Source organism: Leptonychotes weddellii, chromosome 13 (genome assembly GCF_054177405.1).
Source record: "Leptonychotes weddellii isolate Sample4059 chromosome 13, ASM5417740v2, whole genome shotgun sequence".
In the NCBI taxonomy this organism is placed as follows: Eukaryota; Metazoa; Chordata; class Mammalia; order Carnivora; family Phocidae; genus Leptonychotes; species Leptonychotes weddellii.
In genome coordinates, this window is record NC_138381.1 from 3833972 (window position 1) to 3856882 (window position 22911).

Sequence of the window (22911 nt, forward strand, 5' to 3'; positions counted from 1 at the left end):
GGCAAAATTCGTTTTCCTTTTACAACACTGACTCACTTATCACGGTGCCTTGATTGTGCTTTTACAGCTAAAGAAAACATAGATTCCACTTTTAAACTAAAAAAAACCAAACCAAAACAAACAACAAAAAACAACAACAACAACAAAAAACCCTTAAAAATAAAACTGGAACCCTGTTTGAATCTCTTCGACATGAAAGCACACAATATTTTAAAAGACTGTTTTGTTAAAAATGGATGCAAGGAAGGTGATGTGTGTATGTGCATATTAGTTAAAAACAAGCACATATAACTCAAGAAGTAAGATTTGGGTCGCATAATCACTATATTCGTAACATCGTGTTTCAACAGCCATACAGAAATCATTAACTGAAAGGAACATGTAATTAAAACTCTATATATGTATATGCTGATATCATCCATATATTTCTCAGGCCCAGCCACACGGCCCCCTGAGTCTGGGGGGATACTTTCCCGATGACACTCTTATTCCTGCTGTTCCTCCTTGGTGTCTCTGGTCCCCTCCTCCTGAAGGACACTGTGTGAGCTTAGGAAATGGAGGCTGCCTCGGAGCCCAGCACAGCCAGTGCTGAGACGGACCTGGCTCAGGAGCGCTATGGGGATCACGTCTACTATGTTTACTTGGACTCACAGCGATGCTGCCCAAATTCGTGACCGGATGTACAGAATCACTGCAATTTGCAAAAAGGGAAATGAATACGCTTTTCATTTTTAAAGTTCAAAAACACGCTAAAGCCAAAAAGGTGAGATGTAGCCACAATAACCACTTTGTGATAAGCACAATTAATGAGACAGAGCAGCCGAAATGGCAGTGGGATCAAAGGAAATCCATACACAATGCGCCTGAATGCAAAAACAAACAAACAAAAAGCATACGTCAACCTGTGGCACAATGCAGACAACTTATTTCCACTTTTCAGTGGTGCAGGACAGCTGATGCCGACACTCAGCAGCTGTAATACACCCTAAGTCCCGGACACAAATCACACACCCCATCTCACCCTAAGAAGTGACAGATTTGCTTTCTCTCTTCATATCATACACACACTAACTCCACTACCCACATGATCCTTATTATTACATGTCTCTGGGCAGGACCATTCCAGCAGAATTCTGGGTTCCTGGAAATGTGGCACTTGGAAGAAGGTAGGGGGTCAACCCAAAACAGTGAAACAGAAGTTTTAGCGCAAATGGACACAGAAGATATAAGTAAGCCCACAAGTGATACAGGAGTTATGTCACATGCATAATTACTTGGAATAAGTCAAGCAAAGGAAAGATAGGTAAAACAGATGGAGTGGGCTGTAAATCCTTGGGGGAGTCAGGTGTCATCACAATAAACGGCTGATGACGTCACAAGAGTAGCCTGTTAGATTTACTGGCCTGAGAAGAACCCCGAGACACTCACAAAAATTGCTTAGTGTAAGTCATAGAAAAGATGTCACATTTTAAAAGACAGCATTTAGAAATGAGTGTTTGTTCCATGACTACACTGGACTGTTGGCTGGTGCTAAGCAAATTCTGAATCACATGTAACAGGTAAAGTAATATAGGCTTTGTGGAAATTCTTCCTATAAAACAAATAAAATCCTAATATTGGGGGGTGTGGGGGGGCAGAATAAAAGCATTACACAATCTCTATGTTCTTGATTCAAAAGTTTTAATACAAAGGTGAAAGTGGGAGCTGTGCAGCCCCCCCAGAATGCGGAGACGTCGGCAGAGCAGAGCTTCTGAAGCTGCAGTTCTCCATCTAGAGAGCGCACTCCTACAGCGCGAACATGAGGTGCTGCTCTGCGTCCCGAGGGCTTCCACCGAGGCACGCAGGACTGCCCAAAAAATATCATCAGTGCCCGCACACTGCTCAGACCCCGAACCCTGAACCTTAGCTGCTCCATCCTGGCTATGAGCGGCAACACAGCGTTCCACGGCCCTACTTCAGCTGGCGCTCTCACCCTGGCATGGAAGCACTTACAATTTAAAAAGCAATCTTGAGCAAACAAACAAAAACAAATGCACAATGTGCACCCACCTATGCACCCTCCCAGCTTCTCCCAAGTGTCCTCCCAGAGCAGCCCTCAAGACGGACCTGCCCTCAAGAGCAGCCAGCCTGCATTCTTACCATGTCCTCCCTTCTGGGCACCTACCTGGTGTGTGTTCCCAGCCCTTGACTAGAACTGGTCTTCCCGAGATAGTCAGTGACCTCTTGGTCACTGAGGCAGGGGACTACACTGCCCTTACTTACTGACGTCTGACACGGCTGAACACAGCTCCCCGGCTGCCCCAAGGTCCCGGCCCTTTCTGGGAAGCTACCTCTCAGTCTCTCTTACCCTTGCTATTTGCCCCCCTGCATGTCTCGTTTTCCACATTTTCCAAGGGAGATTTCACTCGTGTCGATGCCGTCTAGGACTCATTATACATCCACTGCCATTTCCATGAGGACAGCACATGGGTGTTTCAGGGCTCACACAGCCCGAACCTCACTCACTCTGCAGCAGGAACCTCCCTCCCCCAGCAGCAGAGACCTCGGGAATGGCGCCGCCCCTCCGCCTGTGGCCCTGGCCCTAGCCTGCATCTGTCCCCCTGCCCTTGAATGCACACGTTCCAGCTCCCGACAGGCACATGAGTCCGCCTGCCTCTCTGTCCTCGGCCAGACTGCCAGCTTAGGGCCGGGCACTCACGATGTTCCATGGGAACCTCCGCATCGGTCTATGCCACGACCTCCCGGCCCCCGCTCTGTCCCTCTCTGGCTCACCAAGTGCACTGCATCAGTGACCTCTGACAAGCAAAATGTGAGTCTGTCCCTTTCCTGCCTAAAATTCTCCATAGGCTCCCCATTGCCTTTGGGGTAAAACTCAAACAGTCCGACGCAGACTTCTTGCTGCCCTGCACCTCCTCACCCATATGCCCTGCAGTCCGGGCTTGCTGAAGTGAGAAGGATGCTTACAGTCAAATGGAAAGTATAATTTGGGAGTAGAAAGCAGACAGACTCTTACTTGTAACTAAAATTAGAGCTAGCTTAAGTTTTTAGGGCAAAAAAAAAATTCTCAAAATTAAGCGTCAACCACTTTTTACCCCAAATAATACAATCCAAGGGACTGATTTAAGCACAAGCACTGAAAATTTACATTTTCTCTCAATGGGAAAATGATCATTTGTTTTATGACATTTCATATATTTGTTAAATGTTGTAACTTATGAAGAAACAAAACATACTGAGGAAAGAAAGGGCCAAGAACAGTTCACCAACATCTATTCAAATCTTAAGAGTGCGAGATCTCCAAACAGTGTCCTAGGATGCAAAAGATACAAAATGAGGGACGCAGCTTGTTCAACAATATTCAGGTCGAAGTAATTAAGAGTAAGGAATTACACGTTAAGGGGCAAGAATAGGGGTTAATATTGGGTTTAAATTCCCTGTAGGGAAAAGTATCAGGTTACATATCATGTCGCAGAGTAAGAGATTCTGGTTTATTTCTACTGCAGCTCACCTGTAGCTGTGCAGTAAGAAGAGGATGCTATCGTGTCCTTACCAAAAAAAGAAAGAAAATAAGAAAAAAATCAGGAGTATGTCTTGTTCTAGAACTTCTCACAAACATAGTACTTCTCATAAACGGGAGAAAGCCAACAGTTTGGGTTACATCCCTGTAATTAAGAAGATGAAGACACTGTCTTGTTTGTAGAGTCCTTCCAAAGGTAAGGTCAGAACCCGCGCGTGCTACCCCAGGGCAGGCAGCGTCGCGCTCTACCGACGAGCAGGCGTCTAACGTAGAGAAGACGCTCCTTCCTGGGCCACCCACGAACTACTGCATCAGCATTTTGTAAACGCTGCAAGTGCTTCTCTCTCTCAGTTTTTCACGGGCCCTAAAGTAGCAATACTTCAGAATCTGTGAAAACCAAATGTTATGTACAAGCACGACCTCCTCATGCTCACTGAACTAACGACACGTAGTCAGACTTTTACACACTCCATCGTCTGCCTGGTGCTTTCCTCGGACACCCACGGCGGAGTCTGCGGAACTCCGTCCACTCCGGAAGGTGTGCCTGATGCTCTAGTGACCCTTGTCGGTCCCTCCCGGGGACCCTGGAGTTCTCCCTAAGCTGCTGCTGCATGAGGCTCGGGCACTGGGAGGTGTAGACAGTCACACGGCGGCTGTTCGTTGTGTGATAATAGCTCTAATGTCTGAGGAATAACTTATTATGCAAGAGACTATTGCCCAAAAAATACTTTCTATTTTTTTCATCTCTAAGGCCTTTCTTTCTGCCACAATATACACAGATATATCTAACTACCACCCAGGGGACTGTCCATAGTAATTCCTTGTAGAAAGACCATCCCCAAAGATAGCTTTGGTCCTTTTATAATGACTGGATTTGGGATTTGGCAACAGCAGGTTAGATAAACATGTTTGTCTAGGTTCTACCTGAAGAGATAGCAGAGGGAATGTGTGGTCACTTTGTGTTCAAAAGGGTTCTTCTAATTAATCTGTGATCTCAGTGCTTATTTCAGCCTCGTCGACAAACAAAACAACTTACTTGTATGATAAACAGAACGAATTAGCTCAGTTTTTTTTCCCTTTTAAAGACATCGGAACAGATTTGTAATTTTTAATGCTATGGAATCTATTTGTTTAAAGGTCCACAGATTTTCTTTGACTAAAACGAGTTCTGTTAGATGAAAATTTACCCACTTTAACTAAAGACCTGACATAAAACACGTGCTGTATCAGCACAGAGCCTGTCGGGCCGAAACAAGAATTTAAAAAGCTCATGTGCTTGGGTGCTAGAGGGCAGGGAAGGAAAGTCTGAGTAGAACATGCAATGTACAAAAATAGGATTAGACATAAACAGTATAGAAAATACAAAACCTAATCAGAACTACAATTAGAACCACAGAGATTTTTAAAAAATCACTAATAAAATGGTCAGAGGAAATGAGATACTTGTTTAGGCAGAATTTAGTTTCTGCTGAAAAAGATAAAAAACATTAGGCAAAAAAGAATACATTTACATACAGTACAACCTTCTTAATTCAATACAGAAAATCTGAAAAGGAGATACAATTAGGTCATTTTATTAGACAGCCCCTCGAAAAACCCCATCTAAACTTACCAGAAACAGCGACAACTCCATTAGGATCATCTTGACACATGCTAGGAGGCTCTTCCTAAGCAATATTGACGCTTGCCAATGACCAACCGTGGCTTCACAAACCAGCCACGCTACTGACATCTACCTGTGGTTAGCTGAACTGTGGGCAGGTAGCAAGCAGGAAGGGGCAGCTCCCCAGGAGAAGCGCCTGCAGCCCGCACAGGACCACGCAGGGCACAGTGGGAAGAAAGCTGTCATCACACTATGAGAAGTTTGTGAAGTAACTGGATTTTTAGGCTTTCAAACTAACCTTTCAGCCTAGTCCATTTGTGTTCTATTCCATTAACTGGATTAGCAGTTACAGTAGAGTAGAATCTAAAGAGACAACAGGCTTGAGGTAAATAAAATAATGAAAGAGTATTCACTGGTACTTTAAATGATAAAAATGTTTTGGGGGTTTTTCTAATGTTGGGTTTTTTGTTTGTTTGTTTTGGTGAGAACATTTAAGCCCTATTCTCTTAGTCACTTTCAATTACATAACAGTCTTACTGGCAACAGTCACCATGTTTTACATCAGATCCTCAGACTTTATCTTGTAGCCAAAGTCTGTACTCTTTTGTTGTTGTTGTTTGTTTTGTTTTCCTTAAAGATTTTATTTATTAGAGACAGAGAATGAGAGAGCACACACAAGCAGGGGGGAGGAGCAGGCAGAGAGAGAGAGAGAGAGAGAAAAGCAGACTTCCCGCTCAGCAGAGAGCCGGATGTAGGACTGATTCCCAGGACCCTGGGATCACGACCTGAGCCGAAGGCTCAGAACCACCCAGGTGCCCCAAAGTCTATACCTTTACCAGCCTCTCCCCATTTCTCTGGTGCCCACCACCCGCAACCCTTGGAAACCACTTTTAGGTGTTTCTATGGGTTTGTCCTTTTTTTTTTTTTAAGATTCCACATACAAGTGATATTCTGTATTAACCTCTCTCTGTCTAGCTTATTTCACTGACAAAAACAGTTTTGATTTAAAGTCTGTTCTGATATAACTAGGCTTTTGGCATCAATCAAATTGCTTTAAATACAAATTTTATCTAATATTAATACTACAGATTTTCATTTGATTACTTTTTATTACTCTACTTATAATAATGTCATTATTCTTTAAGAACTTCAAAATCACCCAAAATAAATGAATGCTACCTCTGATTTTTCTAATAAAGAAATGTGTGCTTTGGGCGCCTGGGTGGCTCAGTCCGTTAAGCAACTGCCTTCAGTTCAGGTCATGATCCCAGGGCTCTGGAATCGAGCCCCATGTCCAGCACTCTGCTCAGCGGGAAGCCTGCTTCTCCCTCTCCCTCTGCCTGGCGCTCCCCCCTGCTTGTGCTCTTTCTTTGATAAATAAAAAAATAAAATCTTAAGAAAAAAAAAAAGAAACGTGTGCTCTTCATTTGGTATGTACAGTTTCACTTCTCTCTTGTTATCCATGATGTCCGGCTACAGAGACTAACACCTCTATTTTTTTTTCCTCTTATCATTCAGGGCAAATCCAACTTTGCTCTAGCCACTGCTTCTCCCAGTACAACCTGTGAACCTGCACAGGAAGCCAAAGGAAAATTGAGACTCTCCGAAGAGATCATCCTAAAGGAGAAAATTATCCCCTGTGGAGTTAGTCTCCCTAGCTCAGGATGCTGCTGGAACAAATGGAAGATAAGAACAATGAGACCCACTGTATACTGAATTCTTAATGCCACAATAACCAAGGTAGTTTGTCTTATTATTTAATTATGCATAATAAACATAAAATGTTCATATAGCAAAATTACATACAAATGCATAATATTATCTAAGACCTGAAACAACTTTTCATAATTGAGACTCTTAAAATATATGTTTGAAAAATTAATTCAAACTTTAAGGGGAAATAAATAATTATTACAAATATAATCTTTTATCCTTGCATCGTAAAACAACCCAAAAAATGCTTCCAGCATCATGTAAAATGAAGACAGAATTCAATTAAAAGTATTTTTGACAAAAAACATCTTTTTGACAACTATTTTCTAAGACAGATAAAAACAATTAGAGGGTCACATACTTCAAGTGGTTGTGACAAATGGCAAATTCTACCTACTCCAGTCACATGGGTGAAAACTTACCAAATTTATAAGAAATAAGAAAATATTCAGAGGAATAATAAGAGAGACATGAAGGAGTATCACAAAAAAAAAAAAAAAATTTCCAGTTGAGATATCACTTCTTCGGTTAAATGTTACATCAAATATTCTTAGCTTCCCTCTCACCCAGACAGGAAAGATAAATATTCTTGAGATCAAAACCTCATGTATTAATGACTTCTATGGAATATGCTGGCCAAGAACTAAGTAAACCAACAAGTAGGGGGGAAAAATCAAAGTGTATTTCCTACAAGTTTAGCAAACAATGGAGTGAATTTTTCCTATGACGCAGGAATTGTAGATTTTATTCCACAGCTCTATGATACAGCATATTTCTACTGGGGTTATAATAGCAAGTAATTTAAAAATAAAAATAGTAAATAAAATGAAAAATGGAATAGTAAAAAAATTTTGTCGAAGACTGTGTGTAATACTGAAAGTACGAAGGCAGTTGTAGAGCTGAGGAAAACTCTAGCCAAAAGCAGTTTTAGGGAACACGTACACTATTCCAACATCCGTAACAGGGACCCTGTACATAAGTGATCAAATTGCCAGAGTTTGACTTGAAATTTTAGTTTTCTTTAATTTGCTAAATGACATGTAAAGGTGCAACATACGATTTTTAATACTGCAGGTAGCATTCTTTTTTTTTTTTATGACTTATCAGGTTGACTGCTTAATATACATTTATTGTATTTCCCCCATAAATCGTAAATAAAAAAACGGAAGCCAATTAGAAGTGGATTTTTCACTTAAAAGAAAGCCCGAGTATAGCCATCTATTCTGTTGTAAGAGCCAGTCACTAGTGAAACAGGATACAGTTTGATATTAATAAATGCTATGGGGAAATAAGGATTTACATTTTTAGAAAGGGTACTTACTATAACGTTTTAAAGGTTTTCTATTTTGTAACATAGAAATGACAATATATAACAAAGGGAAATAAAAATACAGAAAAATGCTGGAATGTTTCCATTTTAATGTAGAAACAAATTAGGGCAGGACAGTGTGCTATGAATCTAAATTTATGCTTTGAAATTATAATGAATAGTAATTAATGGTAAAAAAGTTATGGAGTAATGATGGAATATACTGATTTGTAATGGATTAGACTTTTGGATATTTTAGACAGCAAAAGCTTAGGAAAGGGATACGTGTTCACATCCGAATAGGATGAGATGTCATTGCCTAAATTAATAATGCAAACTTGAAAAATAGCCCCAGGTTCAAAAGACCAATTATAAAATTCTTTTGTAAACAAATCTATATTCACATTTTTCATGAATAATTATAACTACAAGTATTTCTTCACTAATATTCAATTTATAAAATGAAAAATATATTTTCAAGTGAAACTCAAGTAATACTTCAGTTTCTAATGATGGTAAACTTACCTGCAAATAAGTGTTAATAATGACAAACACAGGAATACTCTACAGGAATAATTTTTATGTATCTATATTAACAACAAATAATAATCGAAATGGGAAAAAAGTTATTCAAGTGTTTTAAGTAATAAAATATTATGGAAAAATATCAATAATTATGACAAATATAACCACATCATCTTCAGAAATATGTGATCATCTTATGAATATTTTTATTCTATGGAAATCGTACATACTCAAATCTATTCTGTGAAAAAGACTTTTCCTTGTTGTTGTAAAAGTAGACATGGTAGGCATTTTCTTATTACACTATGCAACCAAGACAATCGTTGTGAACTTCTCTGCCCCTTTTTAAATCTTTTGCTCATCAGCAAGAAAACAAAGGTATCTGTCATAAATTTCACATTTCGTTCGTAGTTCTAACATCACTATTCATATATTTGCAAGATTTTGTATTCCTAAGCAAGGTTAACTTGTCTTTGTTCACTAGTGAAGCAGACCTAACCACATGTATACAGACTGATAAAACTGTCATATGAACAGAAAGTGTTCAAACTATTAACCATCAATAATAATCAAATTTCCAGGAAGTTTTAAATGAAGATAAAACCAACCTTTTATCAGGAATTTCAAACATTTCAAAAGGAAATTTGATAAATATCATGAGATTTAAGTGTCCTGAGTATTAATTCACAGGACAGTGACAAGATTCTTAGAAAACACAATCTCCTTTTACCCACAGTGGCTGCCGGAGGTGTCGTGGGGATGGAACCCAGGGAGCTCAGATGCGCTTCTAAATAGAAGTGATGCTATGTCATGGAGACAGGTAATACAACCTCAACCTCAGCAAAAGCATAATACGACTTCACACCAAGAAAACCTGAAATATTTTGAAATGTTTATGCATACAAAGACTAAGAGTCTACCACAACACAGTACTTATCAGTGAGACAATATTCAAATCCCAACCTTTGTAGTAATACTATTAAAAGCCATAAATCATACTTTGAGGAATTTCTTTTACAAAAAATCTGGATGGATATGCACAAAGATTTAGGAATAAGCATTTCAAATGAAAATAGCTAAAAATGGCCCCAATGTCTAAAAACTTCATAAAATGACTACTGTTTACTAATCTAACTTGAAGCCATGCAAGTATCAAAATTACATTGTAGACGAGTGGTCTTCAAATGAGGCATTCGAAACTCTAAGGGATGTCAGTGATTATGTGACAAATGATTCTGGATTTAATGTATTTTTAACAACTTCATAAAATGGGGGGGAAAAACCATCAGGGCATGTATTATAAATAAATTTCAACACACTGCAGACCTTCAGGGCATCGAAACTCTTGCACCACCTCACTGAACACTACCCTGAGATCACAAGGTGAAATAACACCAAGGGACAAACTGAGAGGAAAGGAGACCCAGGGCTCCAGTGTCTCGGCCAGCCTGTGCTCTTCCTCTAACGTGAGTGGAGTCCTGTAAGGCTGCTACTCTAACCACCCATATTTTATGAGAGGTTAAGGATGTCAGTGCCCACTGGGTCAGCTCCTCCAGAGCCTGAGCTCACCTACACCCTCCTGCTAATCCCAGAGTGAGGACATGGGCCGGGCGCCGAGGCTAACCCAACAGCTACTCTGATCAGTAACTCTCCCGTTGGAAAATGTTTTGCTTGTCCAAACAGTATATAATTATTTCTTAATATTATAAGTAAATATTACAGATGTTAACTAAGAAATCCACTTACAAGCAGTAAAAACCACTTTTATCTATTTTATATAGGGATCTAGACATGATTCTGTTTGATATAATAGTTCTGCTACTTAACAGTTTGAAAACCATAGTTATATGAGATTAATGAAACAGAAAGGCAGTCACAATTTGTTAAGTATGAAAACTAAAATTTATAAGAAACAAAAAAAATCCCCCAAAACACAACTCAAATCTAATGCATACAATATAGACTGAAAGGATATAATCCTGAGCTAAATGTGATAATTAAGGGAAATTTTTACAATTTTTCTAATTGCCTTCCTGCGTTTTACAGAGAAGGCAACTATACAATATGACCCCTCAATAAGGAAAAGAACATTCAAGTGTTTATTTTTTATTTTATTTTTTTATTTTTTTTTATTTTTTTTTAAAGATTTATTTATTTATTTGAGAGAGCGAGAATGAGAGAGAGTACATGAGAGGGGGGAGGGTCAGAGGGAGAAGCAGGCTCCTCGCTGAGCAGGGAGCCCAATGCGGTACTCGATCCCGGGACTCCAGGATCATGACCTGAGCCGAAGGCAGTCGCTTAACCAACTGAGCCACCCAGGCGCCCCTCAAGTGTTTATTTTTTAAAGAACTCATATCAACACCTTAAAATGTGTATGTCTACCTCTAATTGGATCACCATTTTACCAAATTTCCAAGAAACACCAATCCAGTGCTAAGCAAAGACAGAACTCATAAAATGTTGAATGAATGAATAATTAATGAATGAAATATATCTGTAATATCTCTGTACTATTAAATGACCTTTAACATAAAACTTAATGCAATAATGAGGATAATAATAGAGATTATGGCAATATATTTACTGAATGCACAGGCTATATCCACAGGAATACAAAAATGTCTTTTTTAATGAAGGCTTCAGGCTTAAGGTATCTATCTATCTATCTATCTATCTATCTATCTATATATATATATGCTAACGTTTAACAAAAGCGGGCTATATTGAAAGAACCCCCCTCAATGTTTCTGTGTTGTCATATGTAATGGGGTCCATGAGATTTTCAGCTCCAGGATGGAGAAGGCCCTCACACAGTGATTCAGCCTGCACCGTGTAGCTGAGGAAGCTAAGACAGAGGTCATTTGGCTGCCTGCAAACTCTGCGGCGTCTCACAAACCACCTAATGTGCTCTGAACTCACTCTCATGGACTCCAGGTATAGCGTGATCCAGCTGCAGCGTCCATTTCCCATTTTGTTTTTCACTCTGCACTCTCCACACAAACCTCATCATAGAGTAAAACAGGATTATTTACCAAACCTCATCATAGAGTAAAACAGGATTATTTACCATTGCCTGACCTAGGCTTTGCTGCGGCTGCAAGGTGAACTCTGCAGTGTGGGAGACATCACTTAGCCACCGAGGACCTCAGGGAGCGGGCTGAGCACATGTGATCTCAATCACACTGTCAGCCCAAAAATGCTACAGCACACCATTACCTCCTGCACCCATGGGTCGTTGAAATTAACTCATCTTTTAAGCCCTGGCTGAAATGCTATCTCCTCTAGGAGGACGTCCGTGTGGCTGGACTTGTTCCTTCCTACGGATGCTCCTGGCCTTTTTATTTCCTCACTGAAATCTGTATTATAATTATTTAGAGGTACTACAAAGTCACCTATTATGCTACAATATCCTTCAAGGCAGGAAACATTTCTTGTATTGTCTTCATTGCCTGAAAGTACTTCAACTCAGTACAGATGAGATGCCACATGCATGGAATAACTGATGAAATGGAACGGTCCCTTACTCTGGCAAAGAAATAAAATTACTTAAACTTCAGGTGTACAAAGGATTGCAAAACCCAAATGTTAAGACTATAAAAAATGGAAAAGAACTTTACAATTTTAAAAATAGTCACTAAAATTTGATGGTGAAATAAACTCTACCTAATAAGTGAATCCTGCTTTACACTGTGCTAATCCATGTTGATCAGAAAAATGATTCTTGCCTGTGAATCCACCACGGTGATCACCTGACTCTACCTGCTTGGTAATGAACCCTTACCTGTAGTCACACCAGGGGCATCTGTAGGGCTTCTCTCCCGTGTGCACCCGTTTGTGCCGAGTCAGATGGGACTGGGTTGTGGAGGCAAAGTTACACTCATCACATTTGAAAGGTTTTTCTCCTGCAAAATATAAAGCAATGCTATACATGAATAATTATAAAAACTGGAATGAAGGGCTAAACCTGTTACTGACAATTAAAAAGAAACTTATTTCCATAAAAATTTAAGAATATAGTTCAATGGACTACTCACATTTAGGACACTTGAATATTCATTCCCAGAGTGATAAAGTTAGAAGATACCACTGATTTTAATTTCTGTATTTGAATGGAAGCAAGGTATATATTATGGAGCTCAAATGTAACTTACACAAACAGAAATCTAAATTACAGCCTGGTCTAGCACTGCATTTGGAGTCATTTAACAAACTATGTTACACTAGAGCTATTATAAAAACCTCCCTGAGGATAAAACCATGAAAAAGCATATAACAGAGATATTCTTTGAATATACAATATAAAATCTTAAAGTTAAATATGAAGAAAAAATAAAGCTATAATTTGATACCAATTAGAAAACTCTTAGAGGTAAGGGAAAATTACAGTTCACTAAAGTTGAAAAAGAGGTCACCACAGAAAAAAAGGCCTCAAAGAAACATGTGCAATACTATTTCATAGCATTCCCCTGTGTAGATCTAAGCAATCTATCCACATATGCATTTTACCCATCAGTTGGTTCAAGGCTTGCACACCACTCATAGATACTTTCTCTGCATTAACCACTCCCCCTGCACACACACACATTCAAAGAAATCATCAAATCTTACTTTTTAATTGTATTAGCCACACTGGCTGGTAAGCCCTTGAAATATGGCTATTTAATTTCAATCAATATAAATTTTAAATTTAAAAAACTGATAAGGGATTTACCTACAGAAAAAATGTTTAAGTCTGTATAGAACAGCTTGGGAATGTGAATCTACTTTTTGAGGCATAAATTTTATCAAATCTAAATATAAATCACAGATTTGATATAAAAATTTAGCCTCTGAATTGAGATGTGCTGAAAGTGTAAAATGCACTCCAAAATTCAAAATCCTAGAACAAAAAAAAATAAAATATCACTAATAATGTTATATTGATTTCATGTTGGAATGATAATAATTTGATATATTTGGTTAACTATTTTTTTTTTTTAGTTTCAAGCTTATATTTAAATTCCAGTTAATTAACATAGTGTGAATATTAGTTTTAGGAGTAGAATTTAGTGATTCATCACTTACGTACAACACCCAGCGCTCATCATAACAAGTGCACTCCTTAATTCCCATCACCTATTTCCCCCAACCCCAATCCTGCAACTTCTCCTCCAGGAACCTTCAATTTGTTCTCTCTCTATAGGAGTCTGTTTTATAAGGTTTGCCTCTCTCTTTTCTTCCCCCTATGTTCATCTCTTTTGCTTCTTAAATTCCACCTATAAGTAAAATCATATGGTATTTGTCTTTCTCTGACTGACTTATTTCTCTTAGCACAATACACTCTAGCTCTATCCACGCTGTCGCAAATGGCAAGATTTCATCCATTTTGATGGCTGAAAAATATTCCTATATACACCACATCTTCTTTATCCATTCATCAGTTGATGGCTTTTTCCATAATTTGGCTATTGTTGATAATGCTGCTATAAACATTGGGGTACATGTGCCCCTTTGAATCAGCATTTTTGTACCCTTTGGGTAAACACCTAATAGTACAACTGCTAGATCACAGGGGAGTTCTATTTTTAATTTCTGAGGAACCTCCATACTGTTTTCCCGAGTGGCTGCACCAGTTTGCATTCCCAACAACAGGACAGGGTGAGACGGTTCCCTTTCTCTGCATCCTAGCCAACATCTGCTGTTTCCTGGGTTGTTAAGTTTAGCCATTCTGATAGGTGTGAGGTGGTATCTCATTATAGTTCTGATTTGTATTTCCTTGATGATGAATGATGTTGAGCATGTTTTCACGTGTCTATTAGCCATCTGGATGTCTTCTCTGGAAAAATGTCTATTCATGTCTTCTGAATTTATATGGAACCACTAAAGACCCCGAATAGCCAAAGCCGTCTTGAAAAAGAAAAGCAAAGCTGGAGGCATCACAATTCCTGACTTCAAGTTCTATTACAAAGCTGTAGTGATCAAGACACTATGGTACTGGCACAAAGACACATAGATCAATGGAACAGAATACAAAGTCCAGAAATGGACCCACAACCATATGGTTGACTAATCTTCGACAAAGCAGGAAAGAATATCCAATGGAAAAAAGACAGTCTCTTCAACAAATGGTGCTGGGAAAACTGGACAGCTCCATGCAAATGAATGAAACTGGACCACTTTCTTATACTATAAAAATAAATTCAAAATGGATGAAAGACTTAAATGTGAGACAGGAAACCATCAAAATCTTAGAGGAGAACACAAGCAATAACCTCTTTAACACTGGCCATAGCAACTCCTTAACTAAATATGTCTCTGGAGGAAAGGGAAACAAAAGCAAAAATAAATTATTTGGGACTTCCATCAAGATAAAATGTTTCTGCATGGTGATGGAAACAATCAACAAAACTAAAAGGCGACCTTTGGAATGGGGGAAGATATCTGCAAATGATATATCTGATAGGGGGTTAGTATCCAAGATATATAAATTGTAAAACTCAACACCCAAAAAATAAACAATCCACGTAAAAAATAGGCAGAAGACATGAATAGACATTTAGTTAACTATTTAAAAAAGCAATTCACCTGTTACTTTTTTGTTTTTTAATATGGTTGCCAGGAAACTTAAAATGACAGGTGTAGCTCACATGACATTTCTGCTGGACAGCAATGAACTAGAGAAAATATCACAACCACCTCCTCCCCAAAATGATTTGTAATATATAATAATACTCTTCTCAGCAAACATTCTTTATGAGAAATTTTACATATAGATTAATTTTATGTATGCTCAATAATTCCACTTGCCACTTCTTAATTCTGGTGTTTTTTGAATAGTTTTATAAGTATACTGACTTCTGTAGAAAACAAAGGAAGAACTACCTTGGTATAAAATTACCCTACATCAATTCCACTAGCAACAAAACTACATCTGTCCTGAAAACCAGAATGTTTAGAATCTTGTCCCCCTTTCTTTCTAAGCCTATTAATATGGCAGTTAGCTGAATGCATCCACATCTCATTTGATGGTGTTCTACCTGTTACTGTAGCCCAGGGTGGGGTGGGGGGCAGTCAGAAGAAGCCAGATGGACTTCAATCCCAATCCAGGTTTTGCCATATTTCACTCCCTACCTGTAACCCCCCTGGACAAGATCAGAAGCGTAAAACCACCGAACAAGCAGGACAGTTATGAGGATTCGAGAAGACAAAGCATGTGTAAGGTACTTCTCACGGGGTCCCATGCCTCATTGCATTTGTCGCCCATATGCCCGGAGCAGCTGAGCGCCGTTATGTGCACAGTGCCCTCTCACAGAGATGAAAGAAGGAGCACACACCCCAGTGCTTCTCATCAAGCTCTCCGAACAAGGAAAAAGGCAAACCTTTTTATATACAAAACAATTACGTGGTTTCACATAGTGAATTTAACACAGAGATACCATTTAATAGATCCTACAAGGAAATATTTGATTAATTTTTGTAAAAAGAAGAACATATACAAAGCAGAGTAAAATCTTGGGAGTTAGGAGGCATTTTTGTACCTTTCATCAATTTGTTCTCAAGATACATCCCATCTATAACACCCCAATCAAGTGGTCACTCAGGGTCAGCCTGAATAACTCTTGGTTCTTGGTCTCTAAACTGCTGGTCAAGTCACTTACATTGGTATAGACAACTCAACTACACTGAACTGACTTATACAAAAACTCACTTTCATGATGATGGCAGGTTTTGCTTTTGTTTGAGAGACAGTTGATGATATTCATCTTGCATAAGGCTGAAGAAAATGGCTCTGTGTCTTCAAATTTGGTACAGAAATATGCTATATCATAAAAACATAAACATCCACACGGAAGCATATCTGAAAACTTCTACATTTCATTATAAGAACTGGACTGCAGACTATTTTAACTACACACCAATGTCACAGAGCAGTTCACATGGACAGCAGAAACACAAAGTGATGCACTCATCTGGATAAAACTACATGCATTATTAATTGTTTCACTAACTTGACGTATCTAGACTGACCATACAAGGCAGACTGAAACCACCACAATCAAGACAATGAACACAGCCACCACCCCAGAGGTTCTTTATACCCCTTTCTCTCTCTGGCTCATCCCATCCTCAAACGAACTCTCATCTGCTTACTATCAATATATATTAGTTAGCATTTTCTAGAGATTTATATACACGGAAACATACAGTACGTATTCTCTTTTGTCTGACCTCGTCTCAGCATTATTTTGTGACTCACTCATGTTGATCCAGGTGTAAATATTTGTTTTTTATTTTAGCTGAGGAGTAGAGTAGCGCTCCATGATATGAACGTACCACAGTTTTGTTTATCCATTCATCCAACAAAGGACATTTGAATTGTTTGCATTTAGGGGTGTTACAAACAAAGCTGCTATAAATCGTCATGTGCAAGTCTATGCATGGATATGTATCTCTTTTTCTCTTGGGTAAACATCTAGGAGTGGGTTGGCTGGGTCATTTAGTAGGTACATACTAATTTTGTAAGAAACTGCCAAACTGTTTTCCAAAGTGGTCTGACCATTTTATATTCCTACAAGCAGTGTAGGAAAGTTTTAACTGCTCCAAATCATCACCAATACTTGGTATGGTCAGTGCTTTCAATTTGCATTTTTCTATTGATGTTGAGAATCATTTCATGTGCTTATCTGCCATTCATTTATATTCTTTGGTGACATGTCTGTTCAAATCATTCAACCCCTTTTTAATTGGTTAGTTGTTTTCTTATACTTATGTTTTGAGACTTCTTTATATATTACAAATACAAATGCTCAATAAGATTTGTGATTTATACGTATTTTTCCCCACTCTTTGGTTTGTCTTTGCATTCATTCTCTTGTCTTTCATAGAGGAGTACCTAATTAATGTATAAAGTTTTTAATTTGTCAGTTTATAATTGCTCAAGCTATGGGTTTTTTTTTTTTTTAATTACAGATCAGGCTTTTGATGCAGTACCTAAGAAATCTTTGATAATCTATGGTCACAAAGATTTTTCTCCTAAATTTCCTTCCAGAATTTATACAGTTTTAAGTTTTACATTCAGATTAAGAACAGTTTCGAGTTAATGTTATACATGGTATGACATATAGAGCAAAGTTCATTTTTACTGCATACAGATATCCAATTGTTCAAGCATTATACATTAAAAAGACTGCACTGCCTTTGTTCCTTTGTCAAAAATCCACTGACTATATAGATGTAGGTCTGTTCTGTAATCTCTGTTCCATTCCACTCATAGATTTGTCTTCCTTGATGCCAATACCAGAGTGACTTGATTACTGTAGCTTTATAGTAAGTCATGAAGTCAGGTTTGTTCATTGTCCTCAAAGTTGACTATTTCAGATCGTTGCATTTCCAATTTTAGTATATGTGCTGCCAAAGTGAGCACTGGATCGTTGCATTTCCATATAAATTTTAAAATCAGCTTGCCAATTTTTTAACAAGAAGAAGCTTGGTGGGATCTGAGTCTTTTGAGTCCATGAACATGGTATATCATCCTATTTAGGTCCTTTAATTTCTCTTGGCAGTTTTTTGCAGTTTCCAATGTAGGGGTTTTGCACATCCTTTGTTAGATTACCTCTAAATATTGTACCTTGGTCACAAACAACTGAAAAATATAAGCATGGATCTATTCTGTTCCATTGAGTATCTGTGTATCTTTATGCCAATACAATATGGTCATGACTATTGTAGCTATATAATAAGAGGTCAAGTTAGGTAGTATAAATCTTCCACGTTAACATAATGAATCTAAGTGGTCAAACAATTTAAAGATTCTTTTTTTCATTAGCAAATAGACAACTACATCCTGATGTCTCCTTATTCCATTCAAACTAATGTCTGAAAATATGTGCTAACTTGTTTATTCAAATAGCTTTGGGGTAGGCATCTTTATCCATTTTTCATGGATTTGGCAGTTATCTGGAGAGGATAAAGGGTGACATGATGGACTCATTGTCTGAGTTAGCACTGTAAATGAAAGGTCATTTAAGCTCTTCAAAGTTAATTTTCTTGGTTTGGAGGTTTAACATAAGCACTTAAAAAAAAGGTTAACATAGCTTATTTCATCTAAATTTTTATGACATTTTTATGTGACACAATCGAAACTTAGAAACAACACTTTTAAAGAATGTCATTTATATTCTCTATAATTCTAATAATTTGAAGTTCATATTAAGCTAGCATTACATTACAATGAGCTATAATTTCAGACTTGACAACACTGTAGATTACATTGCGTAACACTAAGAAATTTTGAGTTATATACGGGTTGACAGAGAAGAAAATATCATGCTACCAAAATATGCTACATAAAATCCTACTCTATAACCACTAAGTAAAGGAAGGCTCAAGCGTGTCTAGGCTCCTGGAAGGGGAAGAACCCCATGTCAATTTATACAAACTACAGTTTAATCAAATCTGTACATGATTAATTTGTAATTTATTAGTTTTGGTACATGCCTGATGCTACTGTTCAAATATGTTAATTGGTATTTTTTTTTTCATCCACAAATGATAATTTCTTCAGGTAATTTCAGGAGATTTCTTCAAGTAATTTCTTCAGAGAACTATACTTCAGAAACACAAAAGTAGTTTTTTTTGTTTGTTAGTCTCAATATATAGCCAAAGAAATAAACTCGCTTTCTAGGTTGTAAAATTTGGAAAAAAAAAAAAAAATCTACAAATTATAAATAAGAATTCCAGTTTGCTAATATTTGTTAATGCCTGAAATGAGATAAGTACCGTATGAAGAGGTGCATACACTTGTTAACGACTGATCAAAATGATTTAGTGCACTGGGAACAGTCCTTCTGAATCCTTTGTCATTCTAAAGCCAGAAAGATGAGTAAATCTATGAGTAAGGCATTAACTACTACTGATGAGTGCTACCTCTAAGTCAATAGCGCTGTGTACACCCTACTCAAAAAAGCAAAAACAAAGGTGAATTTCCTTTCCTCCTGAATTTCCCCTTATGTGACATAACAGTGCATATTAAATCATGTTGTTCTTCATACTCTCCTTTACGAACAACAACCTTGGCCAAAGTAACCATTAAGGAATGTTCTGCATCTTAGGTAGCTGTGGCAGAAAAGTAAAAGAAAGTCGGAGGGGGTACACCAGAATGGCTATGGATACAGAGCAGTGCCCTTTGTGTGTCAACAATCTGTCAAAAGGGCTGCACACTTCTCATGGAACCTCACACTTCGCATTCCTTTGGGCAGGCTGGTGCTTATTAAGCGGGCCAAGACTCTTCAACTACACGTGAGGATTTGCTCCTGTGCCCTTGAATCAAGGGTCTCTGACAGGTGATAAAAGTAAATCTTGGAATGGAAGATGTTTTGTGTCAGCCCCCTAGACAGTCTGTATTGCAGTAGGGAATTATTTACGCCATTTGGAACACTTTTGATACCTATCCCTTTCCAAGCTGATTGTAATTTGCGTGGGCACTCTGGTAAAAAGGTAAACCATGTCAAAGAGGAATACATCAGAGAAATATAGATTTCAGTGCACCATACAATTCTGGCCTTTGAAAAAAACAAGCTGTATGATGCTTAAATATTACAAATCCAGCATAAAAGCCAAGGGCCTAGACTGAGTTGTACTAAGCTGTTTGGTTGAAGCAAACAGTCTTCAGAACTGACTTTGGTATTAAAGAATCATGTTTGATTTGTGCCACAGAGGGAGATAAATGCCACAAAGACAGATGCCTCTGTCTGTGAGACATTGTCCTATATGGTATAAAGTTAATAGCAAAGTAATAAGGAGCCTCTGGACCTGACATAAAATATAAAGTTGTGCCTGCCCGACACAGGCTTCATGATCGATCACCTGTAAGTGCCTGGGATCCTAGCACGACTGTCCTCACCGCAGGGGGAGAGGGAGCTCTGGCACCATGGCAGAGGGGGCACACGGGAGGCTCTGCCGGTCCCCAGGCTGCAGCTGGGAGTGACCTGGCGAGCAACAAGGGTCGCAAGAGTAACATTCGGGCACCAATACACTGAATACATCAAGAGCAAAGCACCCCACGTGAGCACGCTTTACACCCCCCACAACACACACACACTCCAACTTCTCCAAGACGGCTGCCGAGGAGGGCTGCCATCCGCTGGCCTCTCCTGCCATCCCTGACCCCGACTCCCGACGGCGCTGGATTAACGGGCTGTGGCCACAGGTTGCTACTATAAACTGAAAGTGGACTTCCACGTTTACAGAATTAAGTGTACGTTTCCAACATCAAGTTAAACACTGGAAATTTCACTTCATTCGATAATAACTCTTACCCTGTATGGAGACCTGAATCCTATACACGCACGATCTGAAAGAAGTAGCTGGCGTTAGTTTTTATTAATCTTACAAATACCACAATGGGTACTAGAGCTACCTATGGCTAGCTGTTAAATATATCATATCAAGGTTCAAAATGTCCCACAAACAACATGTATCTTCATTTCATGCCACTCTGAGTGTGACCGCCAAACACCCCACTGTCATGGTCCCCAAGGAAAAGCCCAACATTCAGTGACAGATTGTGTTACCACATGATTTACCATCTAAACTAGGTCACTTTTGATAATAAAACAGTTCTGTTAATAATCAGAAGGGACAATGCCATTAACAGCACTGTCCCCGGCACGTATAATTTACAACTATTAACATAATTACTTATAAGACCGGGTAGGTGATCGATTTTAATGAATACTTAAAACTTTTCATTCTTAACTGTTCCTAACCGAGGCACCTATTTGATTTTGTTGCACCATAAAGAACGTGAATCACGAACATGAATCCTCTTCCACGTCGCTGTCTACTCAAGTAAGCTCTCCATTCTTAAGAGCAAGAAGGACAGAAACAGCAAGAACCTAAAACCGCACCTACTGTTCCCAACTCACAGAGGGACTGCCCCTAGAGGGTCAGGTGGTTAGGTGGGCCAAGAAGTAGCTGGAAAAGGCGGGGAGGGGGGCTGTGGAGAAGCCGGTTGCCAGCCAAGGAGGCAGGGGTGAGCACGAAAGTAGGTGGGAGATGCTGAGGGGAGAGGGCGCATCGGAGGGCCAGCCGGGCCCCCAGCCTCACCCACCATGTCTGTGGCGCAGTCTCGTGGGCCGAGAGGGAGGCGGGTGTGTCTGCAAGTGGCGGCAAGCTCTTTCCCCTCCTATATAACACGGATTTACACAGGCCACCCGATCCCCGAACCATGCAGTAGGCCGACTTTTTAAACATCTAAAAAGAGGTGAATCCAAGGCTTAGGTTATTCAAAGAGAATTCTCAGCAGACCCTCAGGTACAGGGATCGTACAACGACGACAGGACACGGCACCGCGGGCCGAGAGCGGACGCCGGGCGCCCGCCGGCTCCGCCGGGCAGGGGCGGGCGGCGGCCGTACTGACCTGTGTGCTGGCGGCGGTGCTTGGTGAGGGCGTGCCGCGTCCCGCCGGCAAAGCCGCAGAGGTCGCACAGAAACGACTTCTCGCCTGTTGCAACAATAAACAGATGAGGGACTGCGGAGGTCACAGATCATTAAAACATATCTATCAAGGCTTTCAGGGTTACTAATTCCTCCAATCAAATGTTTCCATGTAAATATGTCAAATGGGAATGAAATTACCACTGCGGTTTATTGACTGTGATAAAATCTGAAAAGCACCACTGAACATAATTACATACTTGTCAGACCCATAAAAATTAGCTTTATTATCAATGGAATGGTTTTGTACAACTTCATTTCTGGTAGATGTCTTCCAGATGGGGCTGCTTTATGCACTTGAACAGTTTTTATGCATATCCTGATTTTTTACAATTCCCATACATCTGGCCTTTCTGAGCTGAGTAAAGATTGCTTGGAATAGTTAATATACAGTATCTAGGATTCTGCTTAAATAAAACATATTGAATTTTCCAACAACTGAAGGATATTGAATTGGTTTTATCTGATCCTATCAGGTTCTTCCTTTAATAACTTCCTACTTAATAACGTGAATTGAATGGTTTCCTTGAACACACGGAAGATCCCAACTAACAATAAAATCCACATTACTCAGTGCCAATAACAATTCAGTGCTGTTTATGTTTCTCAAACTTTCATGGCATAAAAAGGCAAGTCTAGGGATTGCTAAAGAAATTGTACAAAAACTTCAATTATCCATCTTTAATGATAGTTCTGGACTGAAAACCTCTGCAACAATTAGAGACAGCTTTGGCAGAGTTAGTATTTGTTAAAAGTGTATAAATGCTC

At 39.0% G+C, this 22911-nt stretch overlaps 1 protein-coding gene across 11 annotated transcripts in view; it reads right to left on the bottom strand.

Annotated features, from left to right (window-relative positions):
* The window catches only part of ZNF407 (zinc finger protein 407), a 518640-nt gene that overhangs the window by 234385 nt on the left and 261344 nt on the right, over positions 1-22911 (bottom strand). For 10 of the 11 annotated variants that reach the window (XM_081801009.1, XM_081801007.1, XM_081801010.1 and 7 more), the window contains exons 6-7: positions 22067-22150; positions 12449-12569 (exon numbers count right to left, since the gene is read on the bottom strand). In XM_081801009.1, coding sequence (XP_081657135.1) covers positions 12449-12569; positions 22067-22150 — 205 coding nt within the window. The remainder of the gene's footprint in view (positions 1-12448; positions 12570-22066; positions 22151-22911) is intronic. The other variant, XR_014139532.1, reaches the window with a different exon arrangement.